The sequence below is a fragment of the Girardinichthys multiradiatus genome, chromosome 1 (assembly GCF_021462225.1).
Source record: "Girardinichthys multiradiatus isolate DD_20200921_A chromosome 1, DD_fGirMul_XY1, whole genome shotgun sequence".
NCBI classification, from domain to species: Eukaryota; Metazoa; Chordata; class Actinopteri; order Cyprinodontiformes; family Goodeidae; genus Girardinichthys; species Girardinichthys multiradiatus.
This window is the reverse complement of record NC_061794.1, coordinates 15,613,909-15,627,052: the sequence shown is the minus strand read 5'-3', so window position 1 is coordinate 15,627,052 and position 13,144 is coordinate 15,613,909. Positions and strand designations below refer to the sequence as shown.

The window sequence follows — 13,144 nt, the reverse complement described above, 5'->3', positions numbered from 1 at the left end:
TAACGGTATAATGAAGATTATAGGACAAAAAACAGACCCTTGAGGTACACCAGAGGAAATTAGGGCTAAATACAAAAAAAAAAAAAAAAAACTTTGGCAAATGAAAATAAAACCATCATTAACTGTGATAAAACTGCCTTTTTGTAGACCAAAAGAAGTTCTAGTCTTGTCCAAATTAGTCGACAAGGCCAAAAGATGCAGTTAGATGTAAAAGAGTCTGCTGCTATTGTGGGATTTAAAACTTGAGTGGAACTCTTCCCAAACTCAATGAATAATGTGATAATATCAAACACTGAAAAAATGGGCAAAGTCAAAATTAATTTACTATTCTTGCCTTTATTAATAAACATAGTATGTATCGAATAACAACAAACACAATAAATGCTTTTAAGACAACTTGAAACAACTTATAGTAGTATATACATTAATGTTACACAGAATTTAAAAACATAATTATTAAAATGAGGTGCAGTCTTTAAAATACAAATCCAACATTATTGTAGCAAGCAATAACTAATTCATCTAAACAGCATTTATAAGCTCTTTTTAAATTATTAGAAAAAAGTGACAAACAGTTTCACTTTCACTCATGGACAAGATTGGTTATTTGTAGTGTATTAGAAAATCTGGAGGTGATAAAAATGGCAGCAGGTTCGTGGCTACATAAAGCTACTGTCTGCTAAGTGTTTTTGGGAGGGAAAGGCAACTAAAAGGTTATTTAAGGACCTCTTGTTTGTTGAATTTTCTACTGTATAAGATACTTTCCAACAGTTCTCATGTAACGAAAAAAATGTTTTCTTTCTCTGCTGGAGCACAGGATCGAGGAAGACCCCGAGAGTGCACCTTCAGGTCCTGGGTAAAGGCAGCATCATTACAGAAGTATGATCTATTGCACATTAACTAAATCACTTTTTAAAATAACAAATATTTGAGATGCATAAAAGAGCAAAAACATTAAATATTAGTTTCATGCATCTCTATTCACAGTTTTTACTTTAAAACGCAGTCCAAGCTGCGACAAGTCATCCACAAGCGGTTCATACCACAGCAACGCAAAGGTTAGAAACAAGGCAGCAGGAAGCTAACTTCGCCATCTTCAGCTTTTCTTTGTCTGAAATCGGATTATTTCTGTTGCGCAGCTTCTCACATGCTGACTGAATTTCAACAAGAGCACAGTGATTTTATAATGTAGGAACACAACAGGATGAGGCGGTGGTGGCGGGGCGTGGTTCTAGTTCAGCTGCAGAGGAGAGCTGATGCAGACGATCAGGGAACAGTAGCAGGTGAGGGTGGTCGGCACAGAAAGAAAAAAACCCAGAGAAGCTTAGGGGTGTGGACGTCAGGCACAGAAGACAGCCATCAAATCAAAAATAAAGAAAGAATCAAAAATGTCAAAAGCTGCCAAAAGGGGTAATTTCTGAAGGGGAACCCAGTAGCACATGCAGCAAAGTCCTTTGGTAGTTAACTTATAACGTTTGTCCTATTTAACAGAAATCGGCAGCCATTAAAGGTCTCAAATATTAACTGGGGTATTTTTAGCCAAACCTCCTTCAAAAACAAAACATATCAGAGTGACAGGAGTTAAATACGAAGTTGTTGATCTATTTACTTGGTGGGATCTTCTCAAGCCCTGGCCAGGCAGGAACGTAGTAACGAGGTAAGGTGCCCTCCATGAGTCTTTCCATCCACAGCCCCAGTCGGTCCAGTTTGTGGTGGATCTGCAAGGTGGATGTGCTGCGGGAGCGACTGGATTTCCGTGGAGGGTGACCGTCGCGGGAACCGGGCCTCAGTTTCCCCGCTGACGCCCCCCCTTCTTCATCGGATGACTTAACGTCGACATCCTCTCCAGTGTAGACTGGCTTGAAGAGACACAGGTACTTTTTGTGGCCATTCAGAGCCAGCACAAAGCCGGTGTAGTCCATTTTACGGCACCTGCTGTCATCCTCGTCCGCATCGATCTGCGACAGGTCCTGGGCGTATTCCAGCAGCGTGCTCATCCACTCGCTGTGCTTGTCGAGGTTCAGGAAGGAGAAGTGCAGCGTCTGACTCCTGCAGAAATGCAGACAGGAAGAAATGTGAGAAGGTATGTTTAAATTCCACAAATCAAACTCAAATAGTGCATAAAGTTTATTGAGTTTTTTACCCTGTGAAAGAATACACCTCTTTGGCAAACTTGCTAAGAAGGATGTTCTTGGAGGCATCAGTGAGAACAAGGACTATGTTGATGTGTCCAGGCCTCAGCTTCACCAGGTTGCTCATGTAGGTGATGTTCGTCAACTCTGTCACCTCCACAAAATTCTTTCTCGGAGGCCGGCTAAAATTAATAGCAACGCAAAGCTTTAGTAAAAAAAGCCTTTATTTAATCAAGGGTTGACTGAGAGGTATTCTTGCCTTGAGGTGCTACTAGTCCCTGATGATCCATTTTCTGCTTTAGGTCCATCTTTCGCCTTTGGTTTCATCTGTTTATCTTCACTGGAGTCACTGCAGTGACAGAAGTTATGCATGTCTTTTTGCTTGTTTCTCTTGTATTTTATCCTGAACTGCAGTGAAAGAACAGTGCAGGTAAACCACACCCACCTAAAGGCCTGGATCACCACGGTTCCAAACAAGATGAACAAAGCGGAGAAGATGAGGGACAGAAGAGGCATCATCTCACGCCTGAAAGTTATCAATATCACCGTTGGAAAATTTCTCTTGCAAATTATGATCCACACTTCGCTGTAAAATTAAAAGCGACACCTACCAGTTGTTATGAAGAATATCATCAATGACTTCAGAGAGGTAATCGTAAGATGCATAGATCCACCGTACTACAAACATCTAAAGAGGTGTGATATGAACAGTGCTGTGAGTCAGAACAACCAGTTGGCTTCAAGCAATATAAGTTGCATACTGTGTTGCACAAGTTCGGTTCAAAATGATCCTACCGAGGCAAACTCGTTGTTGAGTTCAGGCAGCATGGCGTCATGGGTGAGGATGGAAGGGTCCTTCTGAAGGCGCTCTAGTTCCTCCATGAGGTGCAGCTTGTCTTCTTCGCTGCCGTTCCAGGTTGTAACTGGCTTGAACAATGCTCTGCCGGCTGCGTTACGCCTCTCTAGTATCACCACCTGCACACACAAACAAACCCACCAATTAAAACCAAAACAAATAAAGGTAGGACATAAGAAAGGAATGGTAGAAAAAGAGTTAGAACACAAGGATGGATTAAAGGAAAGAAGGAAAGATACAAGGAGGCAAGGAAGTAAGTATGACTGCACTTTAAATATTTTATAAATTAAAGGTTAAATTTCTCTAAAAAGTCTCAGTGTGAGATTATGCAACGGGAGTGAGAAGCTTTTTGCTAATTTCTACCAGGAATACCAATATATGTAAAAGTGACTGTAGTTTATGACTGCAACCTCCAGACTGAACAGAAAATGGAACATCCAGCAGCTAAACTCTGACTGAAATTACCTATGCAGTACCCCCAAAAACCCCCAAAAACAGAGTTTAAATAATTGTCAATGCACCATTTAGTAATCACTGTACTTTTGGACATATTGTCTGGCCTACTGTACCTGTGGTGATGACTGAGAGCCGTCCTCGCTCTGTATTAGGATGTCACAGAGTGGTTGCTGTAGTCGCTGGTACACATAAGCAAACCTAACAACTTCCCTTGTGTTGGTGGATGCAAACGAGAGAAATGCCTGGTTCCCAAAAGAATGTGTCTCTTCATCAGCTGTGATCAGCAGAACACAATATCTGAGGAGACCAGCAGGTATTATAATTACATTCAAAAAGAAAACAAAGGCCTAAAACTGTGATAGAAATGTCCTGTTAGACTTCCTTACTTTCTACGTCTGTGAAACTGTTTGACAGGACAGAGCTCATCAAAGAGCTTCTGATTGACGAGCCGTGGTGCGAGGAGGAACTTGTTGTTTGACATGAACTCATCAATGATTTGTTTCTTCATTCCTTTAGCCTGCAGAGTTAGGAGATGTGGTATTTTAACTTTATGCTAAAAAGAATCACTATAAAATTCAGAAATGACAGAAAGACATGTCAATTTAAAGTACCTGTATAATATCAGCAGGCTTGTCAGTGTTCTCCTTAAAGACCAGCATGGTCGGAGCATAAGTATTAATGTTGAAGCGCTTCTGCAGCTCGGCCGTCTCTGCAAGGCCCTGGTCCACATAACCAAACTGTAGGTAGTCCTTGTAAGCAAACGCTGCCAGCTGTGAGGATACGAACACAAGACTGACATGTTTGCATTAGTGACACATAAAATTTATTTTGGATTAACAAACATGCATGGAGCCTACTTTGTATAGCAGAGGGACAACTGGAACTTGGTCAAACAGAAGGACGTGTGGCTTGTTAAGCTCGTGCCAGCTGTTCAAGAACTGCTGCTCATTTTTGTCAGTGATCTGAAGTATAGCAAACATAAAATGCTCTGTGAATTATTTTCCCTTTGGTGAATTCAATAGAAAGTATCCATCAGGCTGTTTAGGCACGGATATTTACCCTCTCCACAAGTCTCTGAGGGAGGAGGTCTTCAACAAACTGCCACAGGTGTTCTTTTGCTACAGCGTAATGGAAAAACATCACCTTTCCACTGATGACACCCAGTATGGACGGGGTGCGGTGAGCACTGAGGTGATTTGCTAAACGTCTCTCATAGCCAACGTCAACCACGCCTATTCCGACACCTGCAAAAATAAGACATTTAAAAACAAATGTCCTCTTTCAGCCTGTTCTGTGTGGCTCAGATTTGCTGGTTAAATTTCCAACCCATTTCATACCTAGGCCCTCCATCTCCTGCGCCACGTCCTTCCACACAGGCTCAATATGGATGCAGCTGAAGCACCAGTCGGAGGTGATCTTTATCAGGTAAGGCCTCCTGTAGCTGTCAGGCACCACCTCGCTGACGTACTGGTTGAAGCGTAGCGTGTACTTGCTGTCGGTGAAGTCCCTGTGGCTCTTAGTGTTGAATGGGAAGTTGAAGAAGGACTCGTCAAAGTAGAAGCTGTCCTGGCGACGGCCGTATCGGCCACTGCTGTAAGCCTGGGTATCATCGGTCTGCCCGTAACGGTCATAGCTGGCACGTTTGTCTTCGCTGGACAGGATCTAGATTGTAGACCAAGCAAACGTGAGCTTAGAAGACATGTTACAGTCACACACATATTCTTACGACTCTAGTCTGAATGCTAAATTCTTGAGTCATCCCTTACTTCTTTATATTTATGTATTTGTTGACAGCAGTGTTTGTAGGTTTGAAAGTCTCACTTTGACCCCTTCAAACAATATTCTTGGCATAGTGGTAAAATGGCTCAGTCTTTGTCTCATTTGACCATTAAACTCTTTTCTCCAGAAGACATCTGGCTTGTCCGTGTGCAGAGCTGCAAATTCAGTTGAGCCTAATAATATTAAACTCAGAGAAGTGGCTTTTTTCTTTGCTGGCACCCTCTCAGTCCATGATGTCAAACTTGCTTCACTGTCAGCATTAGCCCCCGTTTTCCATTGCCAGCAGAAAGCCCCAGGCTTTGTAATGTCCAGATTGCGTTTTGATACAAATTTACCCAGCTATTTTTTCTTTCCCAGGGCTTTACTTTCATGAGTAAATGGTCCTACTCTGGAGAAGGTCTTTTCAGCTTTCCCCAGGATTTGTTAAAGGGTCGGAGTTGTATGCAGCAAGGCATGGCACCAGCAGCTTCAGTAATAGCGCAGGTTACTATACAAATTAATCGTTTTTATACCGTTAATTTGTCACACAAAAAGTAGTTTTAAGCAAGAAAGTACACCTCAAAAGTTCCTCTGTGCAGTCAGCTTATCAAGAATGGGCCTACATTTAAATGTTTTCGGAGTTTTCGGAGCAGCGGAGCTCCATTTACAGGGTGGTCCGGCTGCTAAGCTAACTGGGCAGCTTCCCCTCTAACCACAGCCTGATCTCAACCCGGCACTCTGGGATTTCACGCTACCTGTAATCCGTTTGTGGCGGCTGAAAGAGAATATAAAGCGTTTAGTAGGTATGTAGTGAATAACCGCAAGTACAAGAAAATAAAATTGAATATTTTTCGCCCGAAATTTCTGACACTTTAAGTTATTGTTGGCATTAATAATAAACTATTTCACCACAGTTCTCTAAAACAAATGTTTTAATGCAGTACCAATGATCAGAGCACTTTACATTTTCCATGTACATAAAAAAATACACATTTCCCTATATACTCGTACTTGTCGTCTTCCGCTTATCTGGGACCGGCTCGCGGGGGCAGCAGACTCAGCAGAGACGCCCAGACGTCCCTCTCCCCAGACACCTCCTCCAGCTCCTCTGGGGGGAGCCCAAGGCGTTCCCAGGCCAGCCAAGAGACATAGTCCCTCCAGCGTGTCCTGGGCCGTCCCCTGGGCCTCCTCCCGGTGGGACGTGCCTGGAACACCTCCCGAGGAAGGCGTCCAGGAGGCATCCGGTATAGATGCCCGAGCCACCTCAACTGGCTCCTCTCGATGTGGAGGAGCAGCGGCTCTACTCCGAGCCCCTCCCGGATGGCCGAGCTCCTCACCCTATCTCTAAGGGAGTGCCCGGCCACCCTACGGAGGAAGCTAATTTCAGCCGCTTCTATCCGGGATCTCGTTCTTTCGGTCATGACCCAAAGTTCATGGCCATAGGTGAGGGTAGGAACGTAGACCGACCAGTAAATCGAGAGCTTCGCTTTTCGGCTCAGCTCTCTCTTCACCACAACGGACTGGCACAGTGCCCCCATTACTGTGGCAGCCGCACCAATCCGTCTGTCGATCTCCCGCTCCATTCTTCCCTCACTCGTGAACAAGAGATACTTAAACTCCTCCACTTGAGGCGGGAACTCCCTCCAACCTGAAGAGGACAAGCCACCCTTTTCCGGTCGAGTACCATGGCCTCTGACTTGGAGGAGCTGATCTTCATCCCAGCCGCTTCACACTCGGCTGCAAACTGCCATAGCGCATGCTGTAAGACTTGGGTAGAGGGGGCCAGCAGGACCACGTCATCTGCAAAAAGAAGAGACGAAATCCACTGGCCCCCAACCAGACCCCCTCCGGCCCTTGGCTGCGTCTAAAAATCCTGTCCATAAAAGTTATGAACAGGACCAGTGACAAATGGCAGCCCTGCCGGAGTCCAGCATGCACCGGGAACAGGTCCGAATTAGTGCGGCAATGAGGCCCAAACTCCTGCTCCGTACAGGGACCGGATGGCCCCTCATAAAGGGCCCCCGATTCCATACTTCTGGAGCACCTCCCACAGGGCATCACGAGGGACACAGTCGAATGCTTTCTCCGGGTTCACAAAACACATGTGAACCGGTAGGGCAAACTCCCATGAAACCTCGAGTACCCTGTAGGGGGTATAGAGCTGGTCCAGTGTTCCACGGCCAGGACGAAAACCACACTGCTCCTCCTGAAGCCGAGGTTTGACTATCTGCCGGACTCTCCTCTCCAATACCCTGGCGTAGGCCTTACCAGGTAGGCTGAGGAGTGTGATCCCCCTGTAGTTGGAACACACCCTCCGATCCCCCTTCTTATGAAGGGGGACCACCACCCCAGTCTGCCAGTCCAGAGGCACTGTCCGACCGCCACGCAATGTTGAAGAGGCGTGTCAACCATGACAGCCCCACAACATCCAGAGATTTGAGGTACTCAGGGCGGATCTCATCCACTCCCGAAGCCACTGCAGAGCTTTTTAACCACCTCGGTAACTTCAGCCTGGGTGATGAAGGAGTCCAACTCCGAGCCCCCAGCCTCTGTTTCCACCAGGGAATGTGTGATGGCAGGATTGAGGAGATCCTCGAAGTACTCCTTCCACCGCCCAATAATGTCCTCAGTCGAGGTCAGCAGCCTCCCACCCCCACTATAAACAGTGTTGGCGAAGCACTGCTTCGACCTCCTGAGGCACCGGACGGTTTGCCAGAATCGCTTCGAGGCACAAGACGGCTGAGCTGGGGGGGCAACAAGCAGATCCACACCAGCCCGCCGCCTCTCCCCGTGGGCCACTCCAGAGTAGAAGAGAGTCCAACCCCTCTCAAGGAGAGGGGTTCCAGAGCCCACACTGTGCGTGGAGGCGAGCCCAACTATTTCTAGTCGATATCTCTCGACCTCCCGCACCTCCCCCCCAGCGAGGTGACATTCCACATCCCTAGAGCCAGCCTAAGCATCCGGGGATCGGGCCGCTGAGGTCTCCACCTTCCTCCGCCACCCAATCCTCTTTGCACCGGTCCCTCACAGTTCCCCCTGCAGGTGGTGGGCCCACTGGGGGATGGCCACGTATCTCTCGTTCGGGCTTGGCCCGGCCGGGTCCCGCGAGGAGCGACCCGGCCCCCAGGTGCTCTCTGGCGAGTCCCGACCCCAGACCTGGCTCCAGGATGGGACCCCGGCTCCGCCGTACTGGGCGACGTCACGTGCCTCGATATTTTAGTCCTCATGAAGGATTCTTGAACCGCTCTTTGTCTGACCCGTCACCTAGAGCCTGTTTGCCATGGGAGACCCTACCAGGGGCATTTAGGCCCCAGACAACATAGCCTCTAGGATCATTTGAGCACTCAAACCCCTCCACCACGTTAAGGTGGCGGTTCAAGGAGGGGCATTTCCCTAAGTATTTTCATGTAAACTTAACTTAGTGGTGTATTAAATCTTAATATTTTAAATTTTTCATTGTTTCATTCAAACGGCTCTGCAGGAGGAGAGACCACAGTTCCAGGTTTAGATGCTTAGTGATTCTGCCATCCTCTACTCCACTGTCTAACCATCTTCTCCTTTATATTTTATGATTAGACAGTCAAGGTATCAAGTCCCTGTAAATCTGTACTCATAAATAAAATTGTTGCTAAAAACATGTTCTGTAATTGTCTGAGTTTACCTAAGGATAATAAAAGAAAAATAAGTGTGTTAGTCAGTGTTTAGTAGTTATAAAATAAATCATGCAGTTGTAAAGTAACTACTCTGGCCAGAAGCATTTTGTTAAAAAAAATCTATATAAAATAATGATTTAAACCTTTCCTACTTATGGATCCAGTGCAACTTAAGGAATAATGGAAGTCATTAATAAACTATATAACTCTAAAGCTGTTCATCATCTTTTATTTATCAGTTGACACAAAAAAATTATTTATTAACTTTTAAACAGAGGAAAGGAGTAATGCCATATGCTGGAATGAAGGTGTATATCAGTTTTTTTCACAACTTCCCCATACGTCGTTAGGCTGATTTAAATAAATAAATGGCGTCTCTGTGCAATGGAAAAATAATGAACGAGATTCCCTAGGATTCCTATTTCCCAGGTAAAACAAATCCTGGGGCTTTCAGTGGAAAACGGGTATTGTTCATGGTGTTCCTGCAGTCTCCAGTGTCTCAATTGTCTTGAGCTTTGATGGTGCCAAGGCTGTTCTTAATAACTACCCATTTGGTTTTATCTGAGGGGGACAGTTTTGATCAGAGGGACACCGTTGGGTATTCCAACAGAACAAGGATCCAAAATATGCATCAGAACTAGTTCTGAAGTGGATGACATAGTTTAACGTAAAGCTTCTGGAATGGCCTCCCCAAAGCTTCAACGATTACCCCCTGGAGCATTTATGGACTAAGCTTCAGAGAAGGGTGTGTGCCAAGAAGTTAAACAATATAGAGAAACTCTACAAATGCGACCAGGAGCTTCTTGGTGCGTATAGTTTCTGCAGGGACATTAAACCTAACATTGATAAAGGAGGTATGTACAATTTAGCCCCGTGTCAGTTAGAGAAAATCCAAAATAACTTCAATCGACCTCTTTTTTGTTTTTGAAAATCATTGAAGCTGTTTGTTTGATTATCATTCCACCCTGAAAAAGAAAATTGAAATTCATAATTAAAAGCCCCTAATTAATATGGCATTCGTGCCATCAGTGAGTGTATGGAAAGTACTGGACGGCACTCTTATTGCTTTAAATGAGGCAAACTTTGTAATTATATTTTGAAGTGGCCTTGAGCAATAATCCTTCAGGGGTTTATGTTTAGCATTTGGTCGTTTTTTTTTTTTACCCTTCTCCTGACACAATTATCAGAGCAAATACTCAATCTGACAACTGAATCATTCAGGCATAAAAAGACCCCTGAACGGTTGTGTCTACACACTACTTAGCAGAGAATTGAGTTAAAATAGGATATTTTAGTAGCTTGTTACCCTCAGCCTGTCACATCTTGGGAGGAAAGGATATAAAGTAAGTGCATAAACTAACCTCATAAGATTTAGTGATCTTGATAAACATGTCCTCAGCACCTGGATCTTTGTTTTTGTCAGGATGCCTTGAGAAGGACAAGTCCATTAGTTAAGAACTGAAAGGAGTGCAGTGAGATGAGAGGGTCTCGAAAAAAAACTCACCATTCTTTAGCGAGTCGCTTGTAAACCTTCTTAATCTCTGCCTGGCTTGCTCTCGGGGTTACTCCTAATATTTTGTACGGGTCCATTTCAGGGCCTGCGTGGCTTGATCCTGCCAGCAGGACACAGAGGACCACCACAACCATCACAGCTAGAGGTGGAGACATGTTTGACCCTGCCATCAGTCACCTTAAACACATCAGAGAAAACATATGTACAGTCATGTTAAAAAAGAACAATTCAAACTGAAGAAAAAGACATTTTTTATAAAATATCATAAAAACACTCTTTCAGGTGAGGAATAAATTAGGGCGCCACGACATTTATTCCCAAACTAAGAAGCTAAAACCCCAAAGAGGTGATGAGAACATTATAACTCAGCATTTTGATGGAGGTTGGCACTTTTTAAACCGCAGATATTTTGTTTGGTGTTCTAATTGTTGAATTAGAGTTAACACCGTGGTCTGACAGGTTCAAGCAAGCTCATACCCAAGAGCAGCCCGCAGAATGCTTAAAGAAGTCTCCGAATAGCCTTAAATGGGACTCTATTGAGGTGACAGGGGATGCCTGTTTTATCAGAAAGAGCTGGCACAAGTGTAACTTTAAATGGAAGGAATGCAAAGAGAAAACCTTTGCTCTCAAAGAAAAACATCAGACTAACGTTTTGCAGGGAGAATGCAGCCAAAACCAGGACATCTTGAATGATGTTCTTTGGAAAGCTTTGTCTAAAGTTGAATAATTCACCATAACAAAGGACATGTTTGGCATAAACCAAATACAGCACTCTAGGAAAATAACCATAGACCAACTATGAAGCATAGAGGTGGAAGTATCATGGTTTGGGGATGCTTTGCTGCGAGCAGAACCTGGTCAGCTCATCATCATAGAATCCACCTGGAATTATACCATGTATCAGAGGGAGCTTGAAGAAAATGTGAAACGTTCTGCAAAAATGTAAAGCTGAAGCAAAACTGGACCATGAAACATAAAATAACACAAAATATACCGGTAAATACACCAACGTCTGGCTAAAACACTTGAATTTCCCCACTGAGGGATAATAAATTATATATAAGCAAGAAACAGAAAGGTTATATGCGAAGGCAAAGCTCAGATGTTGATTTTTTTTTAAGATGCAGTGCAACCTTCCTTAGTGATGTCAGAGTCTGGTAGATGGCTGCAAGAACCGTCTCACTGAAGGTTTTTCAGCCAAAGAGGGTAAGAGTACCTATTAGTGGGTAGAATTACATAACTTTTTTATCACAGCCAGACAACACATTTCTGTTAATATATTTTGTTTAATGAGTAAAATAGGTTGATGTATTACCATATTATTATTATCATCATCATTTATAACTGGACCTTGCTACTTCACATCAAGGCTCAGGTTTAAGACGCCTGTAACTGTGGCAAATTAAACTGTTTGTTCAAAATGGTGAGAATAACCTAAACCGCAGCGGGCTTACAAAATAGATGAACAGCAGCAGACTCCCGGTCTGTGTATTCTTCTTATCCTGATGTTTTTAGGCTGTGACATCAATGTGATCCCTCTGGGATAACGCGTTTATGCTAAATTTGTTAAGGATTAGTTACCACAGGGGCTGCAGCTTCCCCAGCTTGCTTCAGTCACCTCGGGACCATGCAGTGAGCCGCTACAGCGCCACATATTTAAGGAACATTTGTATCCTCTCCAGCTCCTCGTTCCTGGCTCAAATTAACGTGTAACGTCCACAGACAGTACGGCAGCTAAACCTACAGGGCGTCTTCCGCAGCATCCTACAGTACCTCCAGCGCTGGCTAATGATAACCGGCTACAGACGAGCAAAAGGCCAGAAGGAGGCGCCATTTTTTCGAAAATCACTTCGGGTATTCTGTGATTCAGACCGACATTGAAAATCGGACGCCGTAGAAACATTGAAGCGTCGACGCGTTCGCCATGTTGTGAGTGGCAAGTTTCCCATTGGGCAACAATACAAATCTGATGAAAGCTAATTTTGCCGAACAAAAGACACTATGTTACACTACATTATCGATTTTATTTGCAATAATATATGCACTTTTTAGACAAAAATTTATATCAGAAAATCCAATAAAACTACCCCGCCTCCCGCACATAGACTGCTGGAGATTGGCGACAGCGACCCACTATGGAAGACGCGGTATAGAAAATGACTGACAGACTGACAATTAAAACTTAACACTCAATTTATATAATGATGATATTGTTGATATTATTATTATTATTATTATTATGTGTGCTTATATATAGCTAAGCCCAAAATTAGTCATACCCTTCATTGCAGATTTAGAGTTAAAGCTTTTTTCAGTTAACCAAGAAGCCAGATGTACAAGGGGCACCATTTTTGCGTGCAGAAACCCCGAACTATTTCTTAATTTTATTTACATAAAAGACGCTTCTTATATCTGCTGGTTATCCTTTTGAATGTCCTCAACGATTGTTTTTGATGAACCTTTTGCAATAAGGCTACTGTGACTGGGCCACTGGAATGTGGGGTTTTCTTCTCTTTCCCTAGTCTTGCCGGTGATACGTCGATGTAAACACCGTGACATGTTTGGATCCTCTTCAATAGTTCGTCTTTTTCAGGGTGAATGGATTTCACAACCCGAACGGCGCCTGTTCACAAAAGTATTGTCCTCGAACGTTACCGCTCGCTGGATGTTCAGACGAGACACCCTGTGATACTAATTCAACGCTCACTGTTGTTTTTCCTCCGTCTTCCCTCGTTTGACCAATCGGAGACCATACTGATGTAAACGGGGAAGCAGC

General features: G+C 44.1%; 1 protein-coding gene across 2 annotated transcripts; it reads right to left on the bottom strand.

Moving 5' to 3' along the window:
* Positions 1-316: 316 nt before the first annotated feature.
* On the bottom strand, positions 317-12,990 carry LOC124870075 (dnaJ homolog subfamily C member 16-like). 2 transcript variants are annotated; one of them, XM_047368532.1, is made up of 15 exons: positions 11,950-12,990; positions 10,360-10,545; positions 10,217-10,283; positions 4,782-5,106; positions 4,504-4,688; positions 4,302-4,406; positions 4,056-4,214; positions 3,831-3,961; positions 3,558-3,741; positions 2,928-3,107; positions 2,744-2,820; positions 2,578-2,658; positions 2,392-2,481; positions 2,144-2,314; positions 317-2,049 (listed from the first exon to the last, which is right to left on the bottom strand). In XM_047368532.1, exons 2-15 carry the CDS (start codon positions 10,536-10,538, stop codon positions 1,602-1,604), a joined length of 2,382 nt encoding a protein of 793 aa, XP_047224488.1. In that variant the 5' UTR covers positions 10,539-10,545; positions 11,950-12,990; the 3' UTR covers positions 317-1,601. The 2 variants fall into 2 exon arrangements, with proteins under 2 accessions (XP_047224488.1, XP_047224498.1); XM_047368542.1 differs by having other exon boundaries at positions 11,823-11,958.
* Between the last annotated feature and the right edge of the window lie 154 nt (positions 12,991-13,144).